The following is a 24,569-nucleotide window of genomic DNA, read 5'->3' as shown; positions in this document are numbered from 1 at the left end:
AACATGTGAAAACCTATCCTTTTTTTACAATAGCAGTGCCTAGAGGGAAACTTGAAGCGTTAAATGCTTATTTTAGAAAAGGCTAAGCTCCAGTCAAGGCTCTGAGCTTCCACCCTAAGAAGCCAGGCGGGGAAAGAATACGGCGAACCCAAAGTACACGAAGAAGAAATTAAAGGGAAAAGTCGATAAAATAGAAAACAGAAAAATAATAGGGAAAATAAGTAAAATCAAAGGCTAGTTTTTGAAAAGATTAATAAAACATTACCCTGTAGTCAAACTTAAAGACAGAAGAAGAAATTGCCAATGTCAGAAATAAAAGAATTGACATCATGGGTATCAATCTATAAATAAAGATCTTATAGATTGATAAGAGATGATGATAGACAACTTTATTCCAAATAAATTCTACAATTTACATGAAATAGAAGAGTATTTTGAAATACACAAACTAGGAGAGCTCACACACACAAAAAGACATAACCTGAATGATCTATATAAAATCAATAGAAGTCATATTTTAAAACCTCTCCACATTGGCTTCACTTGTAAATTCTACGAAGTATTTAAGGAAGTAACGTTACTGATTCTGCACGGTTCTTCCCAAAAATAGGAAAGGGGGAACATCTCCCACGTAAACTTAAGAGAATTCACCAGAAAAGCCACTACAACTGAAATGTTGCAGTGAGGTATAGAGAGTTTAGTGAGGTGACAGGTACAGGCACAACATACAAAAACCAGTAGGCCCTGCCAGCGGGCTGGTCAGTTGGATTGCGGGTTCCATCCTGGTCGGGGCATGCACGGGAGGCAACCTCCCCCGCCTCTCCCCCCCCCATCCTTTCTCATCAATGAACATATCCTAGAATGAAGTTTTTTAAAAAGTTACTGTATTTCTATGTTCCACCAACAAACAATTAGAAATTTGAATGAAACCATATCTCATTTCAGCTGATTGAAAACAAAACAGTAAGAATTTTATCATTAGATTGTCTGGGTATAAATCAGAGCCTCATCATTTACTAGATTCATGATCTTTGACAAAACCTAAAATCTCCCTATGACTCGTTTCATCATTTTGAAGACAGGTGTAATGGCACCTGCATCTATAGGATCGGGGTGGGGGAAGCATGGGAAGTCTCCTTAGCTCAGAGTAATCAGCCATCAGTGAGTCCTCGGAGACGCAGCAGCATGCTGAGGTCAGGGGTTGGTGGTCGCATCTCTGCCCCAGGCCTCCTGTTCTCTTAAGTGCATCCTCTGGAGCAAGGAGGAGCAGAAGTAAGCACCTCCCTGCCTCACATTTCCCCGAGGGGGAAGTGCCTTGCCCAAGATCACAGTTGAACTCAGCATTCACCCATCAGGTTAGTGCCCACACAGTGGTGAAGACTGCCAGTGTGCACCGCCCCCTCGGGCAGGCTCAGGAGTGGGAGGGAACTTGGACCCGGCTCCCACGGGGCTGTTTCTGCCGCAGACGTGGACGTCCCGTTGCCTGATGAAGTTCTACGCCGTGGTGGCCGCCTCACCTACCTCCCGGGAGAGCCACAAGACTGCAGAGAGGATCGAGCAGCGGATCTTGAACTCCAACCCTGTCATGGAAGCTTTCGGTGAGCTCAGTGTTTTCTGCACAGTGCCTCCGGCCCGTTTCCTCTGCGGTTTGCCACCCCCCAGGGACAGGAGCAGGGAGACCCTCCCTGGGGGCTGGAGGATGAGTGTATCAGCCACTGCCTTCGCCTCCCAGCCTCCTCCCGGGTCCCTTAGCCTCTTTCCAGCGGAGGAGGCGCCGTCCTTCCCCACCACCCCTCTAGCCTCGGCAGAGTGACCGTGGTGCTGGAGTTCTTCTGAGTCCCTAGTCACACTTGCTGAAGCCCCAGTGCCCTTTCCTTCATCCTGTGCCCCCTGGCACAGAAATCAAAAGGGGGCCTTTAGACGACTGGAGGGCAGAAACGGGCCCCCCAGCAGCCCGGCACCACCTGGGCCCCTGAGGACTCTGAACTCGGGGGAGCCCTGTAACCGGAGGTGTGACCTGCAGGGAACGCGTGCACGCTGAGGAATAACAACAGCAGTCGCTTCGGGAAGTTCATCCAGCTCCAACTGAACAGGTAATCGCGCTGCCACCTGGCCGATGGGATTGGGGCAGGGAGTTCGCAAGGGGCTGGAGCAGTCTGTAGCCCTGGCCGCCCGGTGGGCAGAACCCTGCTCCTCCTGGCAGGCATGTGTGTGGGATTCATTAGAGTTAGGGAACCCTAAGGGTGACCTTTGATCTAGAGAACTAGAGCTGCTCTGGCACTGTAGACCCTGGGGCAGTGTGCTTGTCACCGCCTGTACGTCCCTTCTGGCTTCTGCCCTTGCTTGGGAACTTCTAGTTAAAGGGCCACCTGTGTGGGCCCCACCCCTGAGCCTGAAGCTGGAGCGTCTGCTCCTGCCTTGGGATGGGGCATGACGACTGACAGAGGCCTCGGCCCTGCCCGCCTCGGCGCTGGTTGCAGGAGGAGGCCCCCCCCCAGACCACTGAAGGACCTGCTGAGTAGTCCCTCGTGCTCCTGGCCCCGTTAGCTAGGTGGAAGGGCTTGGGGGAGGGAGGAGGGTTGCAAGGTTGCAGTCTGGCACACAGTAAATGCCTGTGGAATGAACGGGCAGCTAATGGGCACTGACCATGCTTGCCCAGGGCCCAGCAGATGACCGGAGCTGCAGTCCATACCTACCTCCTGGAGAAAACTCGAGTGGCCTGCCAGGCCTCCAGCGAGAGGAACTTCCACATCTTCTACCAGGTCTGTGCCAGGCGGGGCCCACAGCTGCCCAGACACAGGGTGGAGGTGGGCCTGTGACTCTCGCCCCTCCCTGCCCCATGCCTGCCTCTTCGCCTGCTCTCAGGGACGCCCACTCATTCCAGCAAACTTTCTGCAGCACTGCCTCACACCGGGCCTCGGCTCCCGGGGCGGCGTCAGCACGGGCACGTGTGTTCCCTCTGTCAGACCAGAAGGTGCTGCGGACTCTCCAGAGCTGTGCCCCTTTCCTGAGACAGGTGGTCCCCCAAAGCACAGATAGTGTGCTGTCCTGCGCAGACCGCAGTCCTCCGCGGCAGGGCGTCGTGCACCGGGTTGGAGACGTGCACGACTGTTTGCTGCTGCTTTTGCCCCTTGGCTGCCCTGGGTGCTCTAGGGCGACCTCTCAGTCTTGTGACATCACTGCCGTGTCTCGCTCCTTTCATCTCAGCCCCGGGTCTCTGCAGGCCTGGGCCTCCCGCACGCCCCCAGCTCAGCCACCTGTCCCCCCTCCCGCAGATCTGCAAAGGAGCCAGTGCACACGAGAGGCTCCAGTGGCACCTCCCCGAGGGAGCTGCCTTCTGCTGGCTGCCCAACCCGGAGAGGACCTTGGAAGGTAGGGGGAGTCTTCCCCAGCACCCAGCCACCCTCTGCTCACGGCCTGCCTCCCTCACCCCTCACTGCCCCTGCTGACCTCTGACCCTGACCCTGGGCTATGACTTGGATTTCTTTTCAGAGGATTGTTTCGAGGTGACCAGAGAGGCCATGCTTCATCTAGGCATCGACACCCCCACCCAGAACAACATCTTTAAGGTCAGAAGAAAAGCCACTGCACTTGTATCTAACAGGGTAACAGGCAGCCCCTTCTCTGAACGTAGGAGTCTCCCCTGAGGATCAGAGACTTTGGGCCCCGCCGGCAGCCTCCCAGAAGCCAACCGCTCGTCCGTGCCACTGAGCCTGGACACAGGGTGCCAGGCAGGAAGGGCGAGGAGCACACAGGCCTGGAGTAGAAAGCGGCACAGGGGTGGGCAGACCTCAGGGCGCAAGGAGCCCGGCTCCGCTGTTACCACAGTGACAGGAATAGGGAAGCGTTGCTGCCACACGTTTGTCTAGTGTGTAGGAATTTTAAAATCACGTTTACACCTATTACTTAGCTCACTTGGTTTTTCAACAGTCCTGTGTATACGGAGATTAATCCTATTTCATGCTTGGGAAAACTAGAGGGTAACGTGACCTGCCCAAGGCAGACACCACTGATACAGGTAGAGCTTGTGCCGGGCATAGCAGTTCCAGCTTCCCACTTCCTTCCCCGCTCCTGGGCCGTGCTGGCCCCGGTGAGCCGGGCTCCTCTCACCCCCACTGGTGGCCTCCCTTCTCCCATCTGTCTCTGCTGACAGGGCCAACTACCTCGCCACCCCCTCACCCTCCTCGCCCCCCAGAGCAGTGGGAGGCGGTGGACCGGAGAGGCTGGCAGCAGAGACAGGGAAGCCACTCCAGGGAGATGGCAGTGCAGTGAGAAGTGACCTTCACCTCCAGATGGGGTCTGCTCGGTCAGGAAGGGGGTCATGGCCAGTGTGGGCACCACTGAGCTAGCACTTGGCCAGAGGGACAGCAGGAGTGGGCAACACTAGGAGTCCAGACAGGAGTGCTGGCTGGGGGGTGGTGCGACCCTGTGCCTAGCCACATGGCTCATTGGGTACCACATCCTTCTCCCTACAGCCCCTGGGGGCTCATCCCTGGGGATCACTGAGCATAGAGGCAGGAGGGCCCCACTGTACAGAGAGCCAAGTCACAGATCCTCCCACAGGCTGGCCAGGCGGGAGCCCAGCTGCTGAGAAGGGGCCGAAGGGAGTCTCAGCCAAGCCCCACCAGCCACACAGAAGCAAGCCTGCTCCGGACGTAACGGAGCAGCGTCCCACCCGGTCTGCTCCTGGGGAGGCAGGGGACAGAGGGACTGACGGTGGGTGCCAGGGGAGCCCCACTGGCCGCCCTGGAGGCTTCTGAAGTCAGACTGCCAGGGCTCTCACTTAACCCCCCCCTTCTCTCCTGTCATGGGCATTGTCACAGCACTTGCCTCACTGACGCTGATAGATTAGCCAAGACGACACCTGTAACGTGCATAGAGTCCTGTCTAGCAGAGCCGTGTAGTAAGTGGGCAGTACTCGAGAGCTGCTGTTACTCTGTTAGGATCATATTCAGCAGAATAGAGGCCCTTCCCAGGCAAGGCTCCAGCCCTTGACGAGGTGCCCCCCTCGTGTCTCCTCCTGCCCCTCAGGTCCTAGCTGGACTCCTGCACCTCGGCAACGTCCGGTTCGCCGACTCCGAGGATGAAGCCCAGCCCTGCCAGCTGATGGACGGTGCCCAGTGTGAGAGCAGGGGTGGAGGGGGACTGGGCCTCAGGCTTTGGTCCCACACCCAGGGAGCAGGGCAGGTCCTGCCCAGAAAAGAGCCAGTATTGGTGGGGTTGGGTAGGAGGTCAGAGGGTGGTGCCCTTGGTTAACCCGTCAGCTGTAGGGCCCTGCCCTGGATGAGTTACTCCTCACCCCATCTCTGAAGCAGGCAGCACTGTCTCCGTTTTCCAGATGAGCAAGTGAGAGTCAGAGGGTTTGTACAGTCATTTGTCCCACATGTGGCAGCGTGGACTGGGGCACAGAGGTTCTGGGTTCAAATCCTGCCTCTGCCTTCAGCAGGTCTCTTCGCCCCCCAGAGAGGTTTCCTCCATGCACTTGGGGGGGGTCATGGTTCCACTGCAGTGACTTCGCTGCCTTATGAAGAGGGCTGTTTGGATGGAAGGTTTGTCCCTCCCAGGCTCTGTCGGGACATCGGCCTCGCTGCTGCAGCTCCCGGAAGGCCCGCTGCTGGAGGCGCTGCGGGTCAGGACCATCAGGGCGGGGCGGCCGCAGCAGGTGTTCCTCAAGCCCTGCCCCCGGGCCGAGTGCGGCACCCGCAGAGACTGTCTGGCCAAACTGGTCTACGCACGGTGAGCGCTCCGGGCCCTGGCCTCCTCCCGGATTCTCCCCCTCTGGATCTGAACCAGAGACTGCCATGCAGTAGGCCCAGGCCCAGGCCCAGGCCCAGGGGGAGGGCCGCCAGACAAAGCAGTCGGGTTTCTCTCCCTGCTCCCCAGATCCTTGGGGACAGCAGTGAGTAGCTCCTGGGACTTCCCCTGAGCAAGGTCATTAGCCTCAATTTCAGAGTGCTCTGTGCGGGGAAGTTGCCACAGCCTGGCCTAGATTCAGCTCATTAGTACGTACATCAGCCTGCCTTGACCTTGGCAATAGGTGAGGAAAGCCTGCCTCGCTCTCCGCTGGCAGGCGGGCCCCAGAGGTTCCAGGTGCAGACCGGGGCTGAGTAGGCTCCCTTTCTCCACGGGCCCTTGTGTTTCAGCTCTTCGTAGTCACCTGGGGAACCTGGTAGATGTGGCAGAGCCAGAAGCTCAGGCCAGAGGCTTGGGCCACAGGATGAGCAGCGAGTGGGAGCCCAGAACAGGGTAGGGTGGGGGTCCTAGCCACTCCCAGCGGGTTATATGGGCGTATCCACCACACTCTGGCCATGTGGTTAAGGGTGGTTTCTCACTCTGCGTTTTGAGAGCCTTTGGGGTGCCATGTACAGGTGTCAAGGGGCCCAGAACCCTTTGAAATTAGGGGACAGAACATGTGTATGTGCATGAGCATGTGCTGTGGGACCTTGGGCGTTTGGGGAGAGGGTCCGCCTGCTTTTACGAACTTCCCAAAGAACCAAGAGCCTGAGAAGCACTGCTGAGGGAGTAAGACCCTCTGAGCTGAAAATGGCCAGGGCAGCGGGGCCCAGCCTGAACCCGGTTCACAGGAGACTCCATTCCACTGCCTCCAAGCTAATTTCACGTCACATTTTGAGGCCAAAGACTTAAAACTTTTGCATCAAGTGACTGCAAAATGAGCAGATAAAGGACGACCCACTTGTGGGGGACCGAGTGGGCGGACGTGACGGGGCCCTGAGCTCTGGGCACCACAGGTTGAGTTCTGCAGGGGAGTCCAGTTAACTCACGAACCCCACCCAGGCCTGCTCGTCAGCCCCTTCTAGTCAAGACACCAGCTGGGTGTCAGGACGACACTGAGGTAGCCCACTCCCTGCCTAGCCGCTGAGTCTAGTTGGCCCCGTGCCCAGTCTTGCTGGACAGCTCTGTCTGTGCCTGGGAGCGTGCACGGCCGTAGCCGGCACTTGTTGTCGGTCAAGATGGGCTGGGTGGGAAACCCAGAGAGGGTTAGCCCTCGGTCTGTCGGTGGGGCTCAGAACACAGGCGCTCCAGGGTGTGGCACCCCGGCTGGAGGAGCAACTTTGCCTCCCCTCAGGCCCCGCCTGACCCTCTCTCACCAGGATCCACCCTTTCCCCCATCACCCCCCTCCCTGTAACAGGCTATTTGACTGGCTGGTATCCGTGATCAACAGCAGCATCTGGGCAGACCCCGGCTCCTGGACCACTTTCATAGGTAGCAGCATCCCCACTTCCCACCCACATGGGGCAGGCATTCAATAAAAAGAACAGGGGGTGCCCTGAGCCCACTGTGCTGACTCTGGGCAGCTCCTATCCCATCCCTGCATCTCCGCCTCCTCATCATCCATCCACCAGCATCTGGGCAAGGACACCTCAGCTCTCCCCAGGGCCCACATCTGACTGGCCCCTAGCTCCCCAGCAGGCTCAGAGGGCGGGCGCCTTGTCTCCCCAGAGACCCAGCTGCACTCAGGAGAGGCGCGAGGATGAGGGAAGGATGGCAGCAGTGGAGCCAGGGCGGGGCGGTCAGGCAGGGGAGGAAGTAAAGCTCAGAGGCTCCTTTGAGGTCAATAGAACGATGGAATTCCAGACACAAGCTGGGCTGGGGAGGCCCGGGCCCCCACACCGGATTGGGTGCAGAAAACCTTCCCTGGGGCCTGGTTGCCTCACAGGAGGGGCCTATTGCAGGTATCCTGGGCTGCCCCTCACCCCTCCCACGGCCTTCCTGCTCTGAGTTCTGAGAGGGTGTGTGGTGGAGATGGGAACTCTGGAGTGGGGCAGGGCGCCTCACCCCTGAGCTGCCAGGGATGTGGCTTCTGCCTGAGCCACCCTGGGCTACTGTAGTACCCCCGCCCTGCAGTGGCCCCACGGGTTCTCCCCTCATCCTCCCAGGCCTGCTGATGTGTACGGTTCGAGTCATTTCCCGAGAACAGCCTAGAACAGTTGTGCATCAACTACGCCAACGAGAAGCTGCAACAGCACTTTGTGGCTCACTACCTAAGGGCTCAGCAGGTGAGGGTGTGACGGGGCAGGGCCGTCCCAGTCTTCCTGGCCCCCAGGACCCAACCTTCAGTTCCCTCTTTGATGCCATTCTGGAATATGCGGTGTTGCTGGGGCCAACCACCGGGTGGCCCTTCCGGGCCTCGGACCATAGCTGCCTCCTTCTGTGCCCCTGTCCCACCCCCTAGGAGGAATATGCAGCTGAGGGTCTGGCATGGTCATTTGTCAACTACCAGGACAACCAGACCTGTTTGGATCTCATCGAGGGGAGCCCCATCAGCATCTGCTCCCTCATAAATGAGGTGAGGAGTGTCAGCTAGTGTGCTGAGCACCAGAGTTGGGCTTTGGGCCTTTCTGGGGCCTTGAAGACTATGCTGTGCCCTCTCTGTGCCTCTGTCTCCCCATCTGCCGAATGGGTTTGCGAATCCCTATACTCCTTCACTCTCAGGGTCACTGTGATGCCTGTGCGACAACTCTGCTACTATCAGGGCGGCGGGGTGGGGACTGTTGGGGTGTGGTGAGCCCCTCTCACTTTCGTGGCCAACCGCCTGCCCCGCCCCATGCAGGAATGCCGCCTTAACCGGCCGAGCAGTGCAGCCCAGCTCCAGACACGCATCGAGGGTGCCCTAGCAGGCAGCCCCTGCCTGGGCCGCGACAGACTCAGCCGCGAGCCCAGCTTCATCGTGCTGCACTACGCGGGGCCCGTGCAGTACCACACCGCAGGCCTGGTGGAGAAGAACAAGGTGAGGACAGCGCTGCAGCCCGTGGGGCCTGCGTAAAACGCCCTGCGAGTCATTGCTGCCCACACATGCAGCTTCCTGTTGTGCATCCTCCCTCCTGAACACATCCCCAGAATCCTCCTGGTTCCCAGAAGCCCAGGGTCACCTCCTGGGACTTCTGCCTGAGGTCTCTGCTAAGCAGGCATGACCTGCCCAGAAGTGAGCCCGGTCCCACTGGGTCTGCTGGTTCACAGGTGATCAGCTTGCACCTCAGACTTGGGGCTTGCCCTCCCCTGGAAGCTCTTTTTCTGGGGCTGGGTGAGCAGGCTGGCAGTACTTGGACAGTACTCCACCTGCCCTCACCCGCTGCCCTTGTCCTTTCCCAATAGGACCCTGTCCCCGCTGAGCTGACCACGCTCCTACAGCAATCCCAGGACCCCCTGCTCAAGAAGTTGTTTCCTACTGACCCCGAAGAGAAGTCCCAGGAGGAGCCTTCTGGCCAGAGCAGGGCCCCTGTGTTGACCGTGGTGTCCAAGTTCAAGGTGGGTTTGGCAGTGCTGATGTGATATGCTTGGTCCACTCCTCAATCTCAGATGTTTGCTGAGCACTTCCCAGGATTGGTGCTGTGTCCTGGGGAGCTTGGATGCGTCAGGTAAAGGAGTTCTGCGTCCGTGCAGTGGACATTTCCGTGTGGAAGACATAGACAGGGAACAGGCAAATAGACTGTCCATGTAACTGACATGATGGGAAGCCTAGGGCCTTTGGGTGACACAGTGGGGTCTCTCACCCACTGCTCATGGGAGATGGTGGAGGAGCAATAACTACATGAACCTCCGTGGCCTGGCCTGTTCCCGTTCTCCAGCTTCCTGCTCAGACTTGGTCCTTGGCCAGAGCAGATGTGTCACCTCTCGTAGCTTACGCTTCCTACTGTCTCTGGCACGTTCTGCTCCTCGTGGCCCCTCTCTTTAGTTTATTCCTCATCCTTCACACCTCTGTATTATCATCACCTCCTTGAGAAGCCACCATGGGAGCCCTGGTTCGATCAGCACTCTCCTGTGCAGCCTCAGACACACCACAGAGGGTGCCCGTCCAGTGTCCGTGTGGCTCATCAGACCCTGAGCTCAGGCAGCAGCACAAACTTCAGTGTCCTGTACACAGGAAGGAGTCTGGCTTAATCACAGCTGTTGCCTGAATGAATGGCAGGGGGTTCTGAGATTGTTCTCGTCTAGGAAGATTGCTGTTGGGGGTGGGGAGTGGTGGCTGAGACCTGACACAGATAGGCCAACCAGGCAAAGGGTCACAGGTCAAGAAAGGTCCCTGGAGGCAGAGGTGAGGAGCAGTGGGAGGGGAGGGGAGGAGTGTGCTTTGGGCACAGCCAGTGAGAGCGTCCAGTAGTCATCCCAGGGCACGTGAGGATCCTGGTCTCTGCGGTCTCAAGGCTGGGAGGGCTGCTGGAGGTGTTTGATGCAGTCTCTCTCCTGGGCCCAGCTGATGCCCTGGGGCTGCTCCAGGCTCTGCCTGACCGCCCCTGTCGCTGTCCTCCCCTCTGCAGGCCTCCCTGGAGCAGCTTCTGCAGGTCCTGCAGGGCACCACACCCCACTACATTCGCTGCATCAAGCCCAACAGCCAGGGCCGGGCGCAGACCTTCCTCCGGGAGGAGGTAATTCACACGGGGCCAGAGGGCTTTGCAGAGAGCCTCATGTGGACAAGGCCCTGGGGGGCTGAAGGACAGGACATTTGCTCCAAATGGAATGGCCAGAGGGGATCTCTCGGGCTGGGCCTGACGTTGGGGAGGACTCGTCTCCCCAGTTCTGCAGGGCGGTCATATATGGTGCGAGGTTGGTGCGCTGCACGGTGATCTGGCCCAGGAAGCAAGTAGGAGCTCTAGTGCCTCTCGCTGTCTTCTCACCAACCACGTGCCCTGATGAGAGGCTGGAGCCATGCAGAGGAATGGACGGTTTTTGTGACTAACTGAAAGTCAGTCTCACCTCACAGTCTAGATTTTTTTTTTAATCTGCACAAAAGCAATGGCAAGCAATTGCCCTCTGCTCAGGGTACCAGTGCCAAGGGGTGTGGACAAGGTGTGAGTGCTGGAGAGAGTCCCACAGTCATCTGGGAGACGTGATCTCAGGACTTAAACGCCAGGACCCTCTGCCCTGTGGTAAAGACTTAGTTCAGGTCCCAGAAGACTCGGCACACAATAACCTCCCATGCCCATCGCTATGCCCCCCTTGGTTGCCCACAAAGAATGAAATAAAAACAGAAACTGCGTCGGGCTGCGTAGGAGGCAGAGAGCCTCTGCACTGGTGGGGGTGGTGAGGCCGAGCCAGGACCAGCACCTGCCTCAGCTGCATCCGAAGCCGTGCATCACATAGGGAGCCTGGGGCCACCGGGACCCTTTCTAGCAGGGACATATTTAATTTCTCACTGCCCCAGAGACTGTGCCTCTACCAGCGGAGCCCCAGGAGACCCTGCAGGTCCACGCTGGCAGGGCCACAGAAGGAGGCCTGTGTCTGGCCTGCCAGCCCCATGCTCCAGGCGCCACCCTGTCTCCCGCCCTTGCAGGTGCTGAGCCAGCTGGAGGCCTGTGGCCTCGTGGAGACCATCCACATCAGTGCCGCCGGCTTCCCCATCCGGTGAGTGGGCCCACCACTGCAGAGGGCAGGGCCAGCGTCAGGGCGGATCTCGGGCTCAGGCCCCACAAGAGCCTACTCAGCCCTGAGCAGGACACAGAGATGGAGGGAGAGGCAGGTCTGCAGGTGTCAACCTGGAACTCAGGAGGCTGTACCCATCACTTATCCATCCCCTTTCTGTGCCTGATTTTGCACTAGCACGGTTTCTGGTAAGTGTATCAGTGAATAAGGAGGGGAAGTCTGCCCTCGGGACATACATCCCTGTGGAAACAGGAACAAGAGGTATAAAGTTACTTGGTGCTAGGGAAGAAACCAAAAATGCTATTTGGTAGACTAATGGGGAAGGGGATCCTTGAGCTGGTCAAGGAGGGGCCCTCTGAGCAGCTTGGGCTTATTGAAGGAAAAGGCCAGCCTGGGAAGACTTGGAGGGTAGGTGGAGGAGAACATCCCAGACTGAGTGAACAGCAACCACAGAGCTCCCAGGTCAGGAACTGAGAGATGCTGAAGTGATCGGAGCACAGAGAACTGGGAGGAGGCTCGGGAGCCAGACCTGCAGGGCCCTGCAGGCCAGGGGAGGGCTCCGCAGCCTGTGCTGAGCACAGCAGAAGCCGCTGGGCGTGGCGAGGAAGGTGTGCTCTGCTCTCCTTCACACCCCAAGGCTGCCACGGGGAGGTGGGAGGCAGGGTCAGGAGGGAAGGGAGGAGATGAGCGAAAGGCTGTTGCAGGGGTACAGGCAAGATAGTGTCCCCGATGAGGGTGGCAACAGTGAAAAATGGCGAGAAGTGGGTAAACTCGGGAGTATGGCTTGTGATAGAACGAGGGCTTTGGACTGATTGGCCGAGGGGTATTGGGCAGGGGAGTAGTCAACTTCCAGGCTTCCACCGGAGGCAGATGGATATTGGGGCACAGTTCCCCAGGGCTGGGTAGTTTGAGGAAGGCCCAGATTGGAGGGTGGGAGGGTCAGGCTCGAAGAACTGGAGGAAATCCCAGGTAGAGAGAAGGGGTAGGGGTCATCCCCCGAGGAGCCCTCACATTCTGGGAAACCAACAATAACTCGGAAGGAGGAAGCAAGATCATGCCACTGACCACAGGGTTTGGTGGCATAGTGTTTGCTGATGGCTGTGACAAGAGCCACATGGGTGCAGTGTGAGGGACAGAAGCCAAACTCAGAGAAGTACAGATATCAGATGTCACCAGCTGTTTAGAGAAGTGTTGCCGTGAGGAGGGGCAGCGAAATCAGGAGGAGGTGGAGGCAGCCAGGGGTCAGAGAGGACAGGTGAGAGACTCAGCTGAGCATGAGTGCGAGGTGGCCGTGATCCAGCCGTCCGGGGGAGGCCCGTGCACCCCTTTGGAAGGAGGCAGGCAGCTAACCCTCTACGGACAGGGTGCAGGGAGAGCAGACGCAGCTCACAGTGGTCTCTGTGGGCTTCCTGCTGAGTGACCCTCGTAACCTCCCCAGAACTAGCCTCGTCTGTCCAGTGGGGTAGTCAGGGCAGCACCACGCTGGGCCGTTGGGCAGATCAAGTACAGCCACTCCGGCTGGACCCCGAGTGCCGCGCCTGGCTCACGGACGAGGTCACTTCATTCTCTCCTTCCGCCTATTTGGCTTCCAGGGTTTCCCACCGGAACTTTGTGGAACGATACGAACTACTGAGAAGGCTCCGTCCTCGCACAGCCCCTGGCCTCCAGGGCCCATCTCCTAACGAGGGGCCCTCAGGTGAGTGCAGCCCGTTTGTTAGTCATTAGTTCCACTGAGCTCCCACCCTGGGTCATCTCAGGACTAGGGCTGAGGGATCAGAGGTCAGTAAAACTCAGCCCTGCTGCCTTCGTGGTTCTTGGTTCAGTGGGGAAACAGACAAAAAAAAAAAAAAAAAAAAGACAAGTTAACAGTGGGAAAAGTGGAATGGCAGAGATAGGATGCTGTTGGGTGGTGAAAGGAAGATGTGAATCAGGGGAGACTTCCTGGAGGAGGTGGTGTCTAAGGACAGATGGGATTAACCAGGTGAAGGGCATTCCACATGATAGAATTAATCTGAACAGAGGCCTGCAGGCAGGGGACGGCATTGTGAGGCATTCCAGGTCATTCAGTGTTGTCGGCTCATAAGAGAGCAGAGAATGGTGGGAGGCGAGGCTGGGTGGCAGGTGGGGCCCAGTCATAGAAGCTGGGCTTTAGCCTCTGGGTAGATGGGAGGCACTTCCAGAGAAGGTAGGGATGTCAGCCTCCTGCTTCCTGGAGACCGCTGTGGGTGCCACATGGCAGGCCATGGATGTCAAGTTGGCTGGAGGAGAGAGAAGCTAGATATGTGGGCATAGTCAGGAAATGCTGGTCAGACTGGGCAAGCACTGGATTAGATGCAGAGGGAGAGGAAGAGAGAAAATTAAAATAATGAACTACTCCTGGCCTGTGGGGAAAGCATCTGGGGAAGGGGCTGAGCCCTGCCAGGGAACTCAGCAAACTTTGATCTCAAGGGCAAGGTCAGGCCTGTGACCCTGGTGGGCACGTGGCCCCTCCCACCCATAGAGCCTTACCCTGGGGCCCACCAAGGCCAGTTGGGACAATTCTGCTTTGTTTTTCTGTCTTGGGCACAATTTGTCACTTTCCTTTCACCTTTCCCCCCACCTCTTTCTCATCCTCTCTCCACGGCCTGCTCTACTGCTCTGTCTCTTGCCCAAGTCCCCTGGCCCCGGGGTGATTCTGCTGCTGTTTCTCATCTGCGGAGTCTTCTTTGGCAGCCCCTGTCTCCCGAGAGGCACTGGGCAACTAAAGGTGGTCAGAGCCCTCAGGTAAATCCTCTGTCTGCAGGAGCAGCCCTGTGACACAGGGGGACCTGTGGGCCTCCATAGGCCCAGCATCTGAGGTTTCAGGGGAGAGGGGGTGGCCCAGCTGCCCTGTTTGGCCTCAGCATGTTTGGGGCTAGAGACAAATGCTGGCTAGACAGCCTGGGATTCCAGGTTGGAGTCCTTTGCCACCCTGCCCCAGGGGACCCACAGGAGCGGGGGCTGCAGGCCAGTCCAGGGCACAGTCTCAGCGAGATTCCAAGCCTGCTTAGAATGCCAGGGGCCTGGAGGGCAATAGAGGGGCTGCCCCTGGTCTCCCCCCAAAAAACCGAGGTAGAAGAGTAGAGGCAAGAACAGACAAGCCAGTGAAGTGGCGGCGAGACCAGCACCAGTTTCTCAGGGCCACAGGAGTGTGTAGATGACGCGGCGTTGACGGAGCCTGTCTCCCATCCCTCAGAATGGTCTCCACACGCCGAGGAGGCCCCGCCGGCCCATCTGCTCCAGGACATCCTCCACACTCTGCCTGCTCTGGCTTGGGCAGCGGCCACACCCGGCGACCCAGCTGAGGCCACGCCAGCCCCAGTGCACTGCGGCAGGACCAAGGTGTTCATGACTGACGCCACGGTAAGCCGTTCCAGATGAGGAGCAGAGATCACACAGACCAGCTGTGTGCTGTCCGCAGGACGGGCTGGGCCCTCCTCAGGGCAGCGGGGAGGGACTGAGGACCTCAGTGGATGCCTCTTCTCCCAGCTGGAGCTCCTGGAGCGCGGGCGTGCCCAGGTGCTGGAGCAGTGTGCCCGCTGCATCCAGGGCGGCTGGAGGCGACACCGGCACCGCAAGCAGGCGAGGCAGAGGCGGGCTGCTGTGCTCATCCAGGCAGGTAGGTCCGGGGCCCTGGGCACACAGCCTCCCTCCGGGCAGCTGTTCTCAGTGAGTGCACACAGGCCCCGCGTGACACTATTTCCTTTGAGACGCTGCTCCCCGAGTCCCCACGCACCAAAGCTGACAGCCTCAAGACAGTCGTGGCCCATCCCCATGGTGCTCTATGATTCAAACTCCCTGTCCACCTCACCTGGGGCATCTTTCTAGTTCAGTGGAAACCAGGTCACACCACCAATAAGGGTGCTTTATAGGTAGCAGAGGCTAAGAGTTTTGTCTTTAATTCCCTTTTCCCAGACCTAGACAGCTGTTTAACCATCTTTCCCTTTATGACAACTCAAAGCATTACCTGCTGGACTCTAGGGCTTTCAATGAGTTTAAGAAGGTAAAAACCAGCCCTGGCTGGCGTAGCTCAGTGGATTGAGTGCGGACTGGGAACCAGTGTCCCAGGTTCGATTCCCAGCCAGGGTGCATTCCTGGGTTGCAGGCCATAACCCCCAGCAACCACACATTGATGTCTGTCTGTCTGTCTGTCTGTCTCTCTCTCTCCCCCCTCCCTTCCATCTCTAAAAATAAATAAATAAAATATTTAAAAAAAAAAAAAAAAAAGGTAAAAACCTGACAAGATCTGATTCACCAAAGAAGAAATGTACGAACCATGTTACTACCTTTACCAGCATGTGGTGTATGGTGGTGCCATTCATGGACTCATAAAGCGAGCAAGTAGACACAAGGATCTCAGAACTGAACACAAGTAATTCTAAAAGACGCAGGCAGCTCAGACCCTCTAATTCCCGGGGCATTGTCCCGGGCTGAGCCTGACGGGGGGGTGACCCTGCTCTCAGCTGTCCCTTCAAGGGACAGACAGCTCCAAGCCTGTGGGCAGTCTGTGGGCCAGTTTCTAACCTGACCAGTGGTGCACGGGTGGCCACTGACTGAAAAAAACACCTACTTCAGACCTTTCGAGCGGCTGCACAGCCAGGCCACCCACAGCCTGAATGACCGTTTTACTCTTTCCTGTTTCTGGGCCTCCCCTTAGCCACACGTTCCTGGTTAACTCGGAGACACGTCCGGAGGCTGCACGCGGCTGCCACGGTCATCAAGCGCGCGTGGCAGCGGTGGAGAGTGAGTATCGGGCTCCGGGAGCTGGGTTGGCGGCGGGTACTTTGGTACCAGGCGGAGCCAGGTTGGAGTGCCGGCCCACCACTGCAACACGGGTGGCCCCGTGCTCTTCACGCATGAAGCGGGCACGACACCACTGACCCTGCAGGGTGGCTGTGACGGCCACAGGTGGCATAAGCAACGGGGAACATGCTAAAAACCATGGGAGTGCATACTTTAAACAGGTGAATTCTGTATCAGTTAGATCTCCATCAGGCTGCCTCTTAAAGCGGCACTAAGTGGAAGGCCTGAGCCCAGGTGCCTTGTGCATGAAGCTCTGCCTGCAACAGAGCCAGGCTGGCGGGGGCCCTTCAGTGCGCCTCAACCACAGCTCTGGTTTCTATTTTCCATTTACAGTTACTAAATCAAACCTACAAACTGGTGTTCTTTTTTTTAAGATCAGAATGGCCTTCCTTGCTTCTAAAGAGCTGGATGGTGTAGAAGAAAAACACTTGCTCCAAGCTCCCCGTTCCCCAGGCTCCTTCCCGCTGCCCCAGACCCAGGCCTGGCTCCTGGGGGCCATCATCCGCCTCTGGCCCCTGGGACTGGTCCTGGCCAACGCGACCGTGGGTGTCCGCGGCTTTCAGAGGAAACTGGTGGTCTGGGCCTGCCTCCAGCTCCCCGCCGGCAGCCCTGGCAGCTCCCCCGTCCGGACAGCACACGAACAGGATGGTGTCACGTCCATCCGAGCGCTGCCTCAGGTAAGCGGTGACAGGACGGGTGACAGGACGATGGGACCACCGATGGCAGCTCACCAGCTGTGGTGGTCCTGCCCAGGACAGCTCAGGCCCCTCCCATCTCACTGTAGAAGGCAAGAGGCAAGACCAGGAATCCTCTGCAGGGGAGCAGGCGGGAGGCCACGAGGACAGCTGTCCTAACCCTGCAGGGCTGGGCGGAGGAGCCAGAGCCTAAGCTTCCCAGCTGGCTGCACTTACACCTCAGGCTTTTCCAGAGCCTTTCCATCACTTTAAAAAATACTGCCTCTAAGTGTTCTAGCATCTCCTTTTAATGAGTCCCACTTGGGGGCAAAAGACTTGGGTTGTGAGGACAGCTTACTCCCTCCACTGGCACTGGATTCGGCACCATGGTTTCCCGAAGTGAGGTTACTGGGTGTATCTCATTTCCCAGCCAGGGAAGCAACAAGCAGGTGAGTCAGTGGTCCAAGTGCTCTGTGGTTTTATATTATGGGCAGCCAGGGGAAAAGCCAGCCAGCGTATATAAGTGGCTAACAGGCAAGGGTTAAGTGGCACTGACAAGGCAGAGGAAGGGAAGCATGAACTGCCATTCCAGAGGACTCACTGTGCGCCAGAACCTGGGTAAACCCCCGCCCCCGGACGGCATTAGGCAGTCTCAGGGCTGTGCCAGTGGATTGTCTCGGGAGGGGAGAGCTCTCTTCTACTATTCCCTCATCTGTGTCTCACTGAAGGGATGTGAGCTTTTATATTTTAACACTGCTTCAGACTTTGCCACTCGTATAGCAAAAGGAGAAAAAATGCTGGGACTCCCATGCCAGAGCTTGCCCGTCCACACTCCCTGCATTTCTAGCACGTGCTCCATGAGCTACCTCTCGGTCCTGGCTCCCCTGGGAGCCGCGGTAACCCGCGTCTCTCTCTCCCTAGGGCTCGATCAAGTTTCACTGCAGAAAGTCTCCACTGCGCTACGCTGACATCTGTCCCGAACCTTCGTCCTACGGTGTTACTGGCTTTAATCAGATTCTGCTGGAAAGACACAGGCCGGGCCACGAGTGATCTCGGCTCGCCTTCTCTCCTCACCTGGCTGGGCGCTCTGTGTGCCTTTGTTTCTGCAACGCCTTTTCCTGCCAGCTGCCTTGCCAAAGACATTTAATCGACAGAAAGCTGCCAAACGACTCCCACAGTGACTCCAAGGCCTGTGAGAGTGACGCCTCGGCCTGCCCACCAGGCGGGCCTGGGGCTCCAGCCGCAGTCTCAGGCACTGACAGGGGTGAGGGTTAGCAGTCACCAAATCCAGGTTAAAAACCATCAGGGCCACAGAGAAGCTCACACTTGCACCACCTTCAGGGTCCAGCTCCAATCCGACGAGAATGCCAGCTGCCTGTCCCTGCAGTGGCGCGTGCCCCGCGCTGGTTCCCCACAAACAGAACAGGCAGCCTGGTATCAGCTCTAAAACTTTGGCTGGGGAAATTCTGCATTTAGTTTCTTAAAAGGGAACAAAACCTTACTATTTAATGTGCTGTTGACTTATTTAATTTAGATCACAAACCAGGGATGATGAACAGTGCAATGTGCCACAGAACCACATCTTGATTTTAGTAACACTAAGTTTTTGCTCAAACGAGTGTGAAACTTGATAAATTACCATTTACAACACCCACCTTAACTGTACCGAAAATAAACAACTTGAAAACAACCACCTGAGTGTCTGCCCCTGGACCGCCCCCATCCGCCTGACACCCCAGCCCACAGCACTAGACGCGAAGACTTGCAGGACCTACCAGGGTCAGCCGGCCTGCGTGGGGAAACCACCGCCCCTGCTCCGGGCCCGGGGAGCTGCTGTCCTGCGAGAGGGAGCAAGCAGGCTCCAAGAGTCCATCACAAGCCTAAGCAAGCAGCACGACAGTCCATTTAAGAGTCCTCATTCTGGGATGGTTCCACGATCCTTAAACAGCAGTCAGCAAACTCCACAAACAAGGGCTCCTGCATGCAGGCTCTCATGAGCTTGGCCTTGTCCTCCCCCTGATCGAGGCTGACCATCAACTGTCTGAGGTGTGGGTTGAGCAGTAAGCTTCTTAATTCTGCAGACTCCCCTTAAAATCAAAGGAAAGCCAATCTGAGTTGAAGTGGCAACAGGTGGAAATAGCTGAAAGCTAAATGCTTTAAATGTAATAAATACTGCATGCCCTTAACCTTTAAATCCACAAATGAACCCCAATGCTTTACATAAACAAGACGAAATCTGCCTATCAAGTGATTTCCAAGTTAAACGTCACAGATTACTATTCTTGGTATCTTTATAAATACTTTAACTTTATGCCACTTTGGCTAAGAAAAAATACTTGACTACCACAAATGCAAAGCACAGCATTAACTTGCTGGCAAGGGTCATTATACCAAATGCTCTGAATGACGCTTAAGCAGGCGTTTCAGCGGGAAACAGGATCAGCAGCGGGGAACTGGCTCTAGCATGGGCTGTGGCTTTACAGATTACAGAGAGGCTCACACCTAGCGGCAGCTGGCTCCAACCTCAGTCTAATCACTACCGTGGGATCCATGCAAAGCACCACCGGTTAGGCCGGCTCTGTGAAATGGGAATGAAAATAACACCCACCTGTAGGAACTACCCTGGTCTTTAATTATATAGGCAACAGAATTGCTATGGGGACTGGATGAGCAGTCCCAAAAAATACTGGGCATTATTAACACCTGCGTCCCTCTAAAAAAAAATCAAGCCCTGGGACTACCCGGCCTGCATGAATGGCTGGACTGTAGATGGAGCACTAGCAACACAGGAATAAAGCAGGTCTCTCCCCACACACTGGTGGGAGGCAAATTACCATGGAATCTGGTGAGTGGAGTATTACAAGGCACCACAGGAAGATGAAAAAGTGTCTAATTCTGACAATCAAAAGGTCAAGTTTAAGCGTGGACAGAACACTTGAACAAAGCATGGAAGGAGAGACAGAATTCTGTCAACCTACAAAGCCAGTGTGACTCCAGGCCAAGGGAAGGGTCTTGTAGACAGGCTGGGAGGTATGGAAGCCCCGTGTTATTTAATTTTTTTTAATTTATTGATTTTAGAGAGAGGAGCGAGAGGGGAAAGAGAGAGACATTGATTTGTTGTTCCCCTTATTCACACGTTCACTGGTTGCTTCTGTAGGTGCCCTAACTGGGGACTGAAACCTACAACTTTGGCAAATTGGGATGATGCTCTAACCAACTGAGCTACCTGGCCAGGGCCAGTCTGGTATTGCATATAGAATTGTGTGGCTGGATGAAGGGCTCTGCACGCGACACTAAAGTATTTAATTATTAAGAATCACATTCTATCCCTGGCTGGTGTGGCTCAGTGGACTGAGTGCCAACCTGCGAACCAAAAGGTGGCCAGTTCAATTCCCAGTCAGGGCACACGCCTGGGTTGCAGGCCAGCCTCCCAGCTGGGGGCCTGTGAAAGGCAATCAACTGATTTCTCTCCCTCTCTTTCTTCCTCCCTAACCCTCCCTCCAAAAATAAATAATTAAATAATCACATTCTATACAACAGAGTAAATGTATCTCAATGACTGACAAAGAATAAATAAGCACAGCACGGACTTACCTAACTTCTTTAAATTCTGCAGAGAAACCCTGTCCTCTTCCTCATCGCTATTGAGAAAATCAGCTATAGAGTCATCATCACCATCTAAGGACACAGAACACAATCAATACTTACGACTATAAAGAAAGCCCAGGTGCCAGATCTTAACAACTTCCCCAATAGACTAAAAAAAAAAGTATATGCACACACGTGACAGTAACGTGTATGCAAACACGTGCAGACAAAACAAACCAAACCAAACCCCTTCTCTGGAACTGGTGACTATACCAACACTCCTCCTTTAGGAAAAGGAAGGCAAATGAAAAAACTGGTGACTTTAACAAATGCATCCTAGTGTTCACGCACATAGTCCACGTGTTTCCCTGTGTTCATGACACATGGAGGCTGATTTTCCAATTCTTATCACCCCACCTCGCCTCACCCTGGCTCCAGCCCTATGATGGACCAATAAACTAGGTGTGCTCCATAAAAACCTGCTAACGTGAATCCCCTCAGGAGCAGAAATTGCTGGATTGCCTGAACCCAACAAGGAAGTTTCTCCAAAGGCAGAAATGGGCCACCCCCTTGTAAATGTTTATTATGTCTTCGGTGGCACTAGAAGAGGCTGCTTTCAGAGCCTGGCATGGCGCATGACACCCAGAAGGTACTAAAGGCTGGCTGGCTGGGATGACAGCCCACCACCACTGTAAGCTGTGAGAAGCCCCCCACAGCATCAGGGTGGCCTAGGCCAAAGGCAGCCTCCCACCTACGCCCAGGTGAACTGACAGCCCCAGCCAGGCCCATGAAGGAAGACTGAAGCCTTTACTACAGAAGGCTCCCCCCAGCAGGGCCCACCCCTCACCCCCAAACCGCACCTCTGGTCTTTCTCCCCTCTGCCTCTTGCCCCCATCTGTATTGTCCTGAACAATGATGCTTCAAGCTGCTCTGTATCATCTCTGCCCGGACTCCTGGCGCTCTGGGCTAAGGAAGCTGCTTCTCCATAAAGAAGACACGGTTCTTGACTCTCTGTCCCAGCCCAGGTCTCCTCTTTTCAACTTACTCTCTCTGAACTCTCATTCCAGTTTTGTTTGAAGTCAACTAACTCACCTTTGTTTTCCACAGGCTTTTCAGTTTTTTCAGTAACAGCTGATCTTAGTTTTTTCTCAATAGGACGAGTTTCAGGTTTGCACTGCTCTGAAAAAGACGCAAATCTCAGGAGCACATCACCTCCATTTTAGTGACAAGGCTGCACCTTCCACCAAGCCAGCATCTAGGTGGGGAGCATGTGCACGGAGTAAGGGATGTGGGTGAGGTGGAGATGCATACAGAGGAAGTAAGAGATCAAATAAGAGGCAGTACAATGAAAACAAGCAACCCTGAACCTGGCAAAAGACCTCACTGACCCTTAGGACCTGTCCAGATCAGCTCTTCCCTCCCCTAATCTCACGGGGCTTTCATTACAATTAAGTGGCACTGACTTCAATCAGCATCAAACTACTGGGTCTGGCACAAGTAAGTCCCTTTTTATTACAAAATCTTTTATTACAAATCATAAGCATGTAATTCTGTAACATAACATTATCACACTCAAGCACACCACATAACGTTTAGGTGAAATGTTCAAATTAAAACTATAAATTATCCCACCTGTATTATTACCCTACCAACCACCCTCAGTAGGCATTACTTCTGCCAGACGCTGCATTTCCTCAGGAGTTTCAGATACCAAATCTGCATGTGCACATGCCATCAGGCATACACAGATGGGAGTCACCAGGTCCAGCCCAGAGGGATTTAGTCTTAAGGTCAATAAAGAGATGGGCAAGAGGCAAAGGGTCTGCTGATCTAAATCACCTGAGAGAGCCGGGAGACAAGACCAAGAGGAGTCTGGGAGGGATGGTCGTTGCCAGATTAAAGAGCATTTCTGGCACAAGGAAGGTCTATGGCTAGACCTGACCCTTAAAGTAAGGTCAGGCAGGAGAGAGGGTGACAAACAAATGCCACAGACTGGTGGCTAGGGCACAGGTGGAGAAAGCAGGAGCAAGAGAATGCCACACACAAGCCATTTGCCTTCCTTCCCAAGGCAGGTGTCTCTCAGCAAGGGTACTGCTGTGTGTGCTGTAAGGTCGTCTCACACACTGCACGATGTTTATTAGAATCAATACCAAGTACCAGAAATAACACCAATCCCTCCTCAGCTACTGTAACAAAAACATTATGATGAGTTACCTCCCTAGGGAGAGCAATACCCAGGTCAAGAACCACTGACCTGCCCTCGCTGATGTGGCTCAGTGGATTGAGCGCTGACCTGCCAACCAAAAGGTCACTGGTTGGATTCCCAGCTGGGCACATACCTGGATTGCAGGCCAGGTCTCCAGCTGGGGGCGTGCAAGAGACAACTGACCCATGTTTCTAGCACACATTGATGTTTCTCTTTCTCTCCCTTTCTCCCTCCCTTCCCCTGACTCTCTAAAAATAAATAATAAACCTTTTTTTAAAAAAAGAATCAACAAGAGAGTGAATTGCTCAAATTTATATTTCAGAAAATTCAGCCCAGTAGCAACACAGTTAGTTAAGAGCTCCTGATTAGGTTTTTAGTGGGGCCTCACAGGGATGCAGGGCCAGAAGAAGGCGTTCCTGCCCAGCTCTCCAACCCTATTTCCAGCAAAGCAGTTGTACTTCTTTTCTGTGTATCTTTAGCTGAAAGGTTTCTTTTGAAATGCTCCAGAGATATTAGAAGAAAGAGAGGGGTGGGGGCACGGCTTGAAACATACTGCTTGTAAACCAGAGCCTGGAGGAGACGAAAGGAGAGGCAAACAACTAAGAGGAACAGAAGAGTCAACCAATCGGAAGATCGTGGGAAAGAGTCCCTGAGAGCTGAGAAGACGCACAGCACTGGAGAAGAGTTAAAATGTAGACTTGACAACATTAACAGCCGAGGACATCTCTCCTTATTATACATAAATCTACTTCGTTGTTTCTAACAATGAATTATTTAAAAGAAAGAAATTTTCTTGTTAACTTTAGCCAGTGCAGCTTCTGCCAAATGATAAGCGACGCTGCGTCGGAATACTAAGATGAAATAGCTAGTGTAGACTTCTCCGATCAGAGCCCAAATAACGAATGACATGTAGAAGTAAAGGCAGAGCAGAATAAAGGGTTTGACTGTTCAGAATCCGGAAACGCATTCACAGGCAGAGGTTACCCAGGGGATCCGACAGGATCGCTCGCGACAAGGCCCCAGAGAGCGCGTCCTGAGGGGTGTCCACGTCCCCAAGACAGCGGGGGGGGAGCTGCCCGGGCCGACGAGGGAGGCGGGGCTAAGGCGGGGACGCGGGAGGCCTTACCTTTATGCTTCCGGGAACAGGTCAAAGAGCAGCTGTAACAACAAAACCCAGCGGGCACATCAGCCGAGGGCCCCGCGGACCCTCCCTCAGGCCTAGCCCAGCTCCCTGCCCGGCCCATCACTTGCGCTCCCCCTCCCCCACGAACTCCGGCGCTTACTAGGGCACGCGGCAGGTGGGGCAGCGATATTTGGGTTTCTCCAAACAGATCACACAGACGACGGTGCTACCCTTGAGCGACGCCATGATAACTCGGAGAACTATCTCCCACTCCAAGCTCGCGCAGCTCTGCCCACCAGTCCCACGTGCGTGCATGCCCTTCCTTCCGTCTCCTTAACAAGAACCAATCAGCGCACAGCACTTACAGGAGGTCAAAAGCAATGGATTGCTCTAGCTCACTGTTCCAGGCCTGATAAGTAGATAGTCGATACACTCGATGTGCACCCAGTAACTGCATGAGTTTCCTTGATTGGTCTCCCACACAAGTCATTTGCTTACCTCTAGTAAACGAGAAGTCCAGCCACTGGACTTCTTTATAAAGGTTAAATTCTAAAGTCAGCACAAAAGTTAGAAGTTACTTTTTCAAACAACCTATAACTTGGAGAAACACCTGCACTTTTAAGAGGTAGCAGGAGCTGAGACTGCCTGATGGCCCACGAGCCTCAACTTCCACCCCGGGTCCGTCCAAGACACTCAGTCAGGGAACGGAGGGGGCCTGGTTTGCCTGCGCCTTTTTAAGCTTTTTTTCCCCTGTCTCTCCCTCCCCTTCTTTCTTAT

The 24,569-nt window shown here is 55.3% G+C and overlaps 2 protein-coding genes across 2 annotated transcripts in view; one reads left to right on the top strand and one right to left on the bottom strand.

Annotated features, from left to right (window-relative positions):
- Positions 1-18,542, top strand: part of MYO19 (myosin XIX) — a 30,390-nt gene extending 11,848 nt beyond the window's left edge. The window contains 21 exon segments of the mRNA XM_028521418.2: positions 1,466-1,598; positions 2,024-2,093; positions 2,660-2,762; positions 3,276-3,372; positions 3,493-3,569; positions 5,032-5,122; positions 5,565-5,736; positions 7,152-7,225; positions 7,900-7,906; positions 7,908-8,019; positions 8,196-8,309; positions 8,574-8,750; positions 9,116-9,268; positions 10,279-10,386; positions 11,292-11,362; positions 12,973-13,076; positions 14,595-14,761; positions 14,888-15,017; positions 16,056-16,141; positions 16,576-16,878; positions 17,797-18,542. Coding sequence (XP_028377219.1) covers positions 1,466-1,598; positions 2,024-2,093; positions 2,660-2,762; positions 3,276-3,372; positions 3,493-3,569; positions 5,032-5,122; positions 5,565-5,736; positions 7,152-7,225; positions 7,900-7,906; positions 7,908-8,019; positions 8,196-8,309; positions 8,574-8,750; positions 9,116-9,268; positions 10,279-10,386; positions 11,292-11,362; positions 12,973-13,076; positions 14,595-14,761; positions 14,888-15,017; positions 16,056-16,141; positions 16,576-16,878; positions 17,797-17,925 — 2,478 coding nt within the window. The 3' untranslated portion in view covers positions 17,926-18,542.
- On the bottom strand, positions 18,387-24,117 carry ZNHIT3 (zinc finger HIT-type containing 3). The gene is made up of 5 exons (XM_028521070.2): positions 23,953-24,117; positions 23,796-23,827; positions 21,556-21,642; positions 20,470-20,553; positions 18,387-18,962 (listed from the first exon to the last, which is right to left on the bottom strand). The coding sequence occupies exons 1-5, from the start codon at positions 24,105-24,107 to the stop codon at positions 18,781-18,783; spliced, it is 540 nt and encodes a 179-aa protein (XP_028376871.2). The 5' UTR covers positions 24,108-24,117; the 3' UTR covers positions 18,387-18,780.
- Between the last annotated feature and the right edge of the window lie 452 nt (positions 24,118-24,569).

This window comes from Phyllostomus discolor, chromosome 8 (assembly GCF_004126475.2).
Source record: "Phyllostomus discolor isolate MPI-MPIP mPhyDis1 chromosome 8, mPhyDis1.pri.v3, whole genome shotgun sequence".
Classification (NCBI taxonomy): domain Eukaryota; kingdom Metazoa; phylum Chordata; class Mammalia; order Chiroptera; family Phyllostomidae; genus Phyllostomus; species Phyllostomus discolor.
This window is presented reverse-complemented; position numbering and strand designations above follow the sequence as displayed.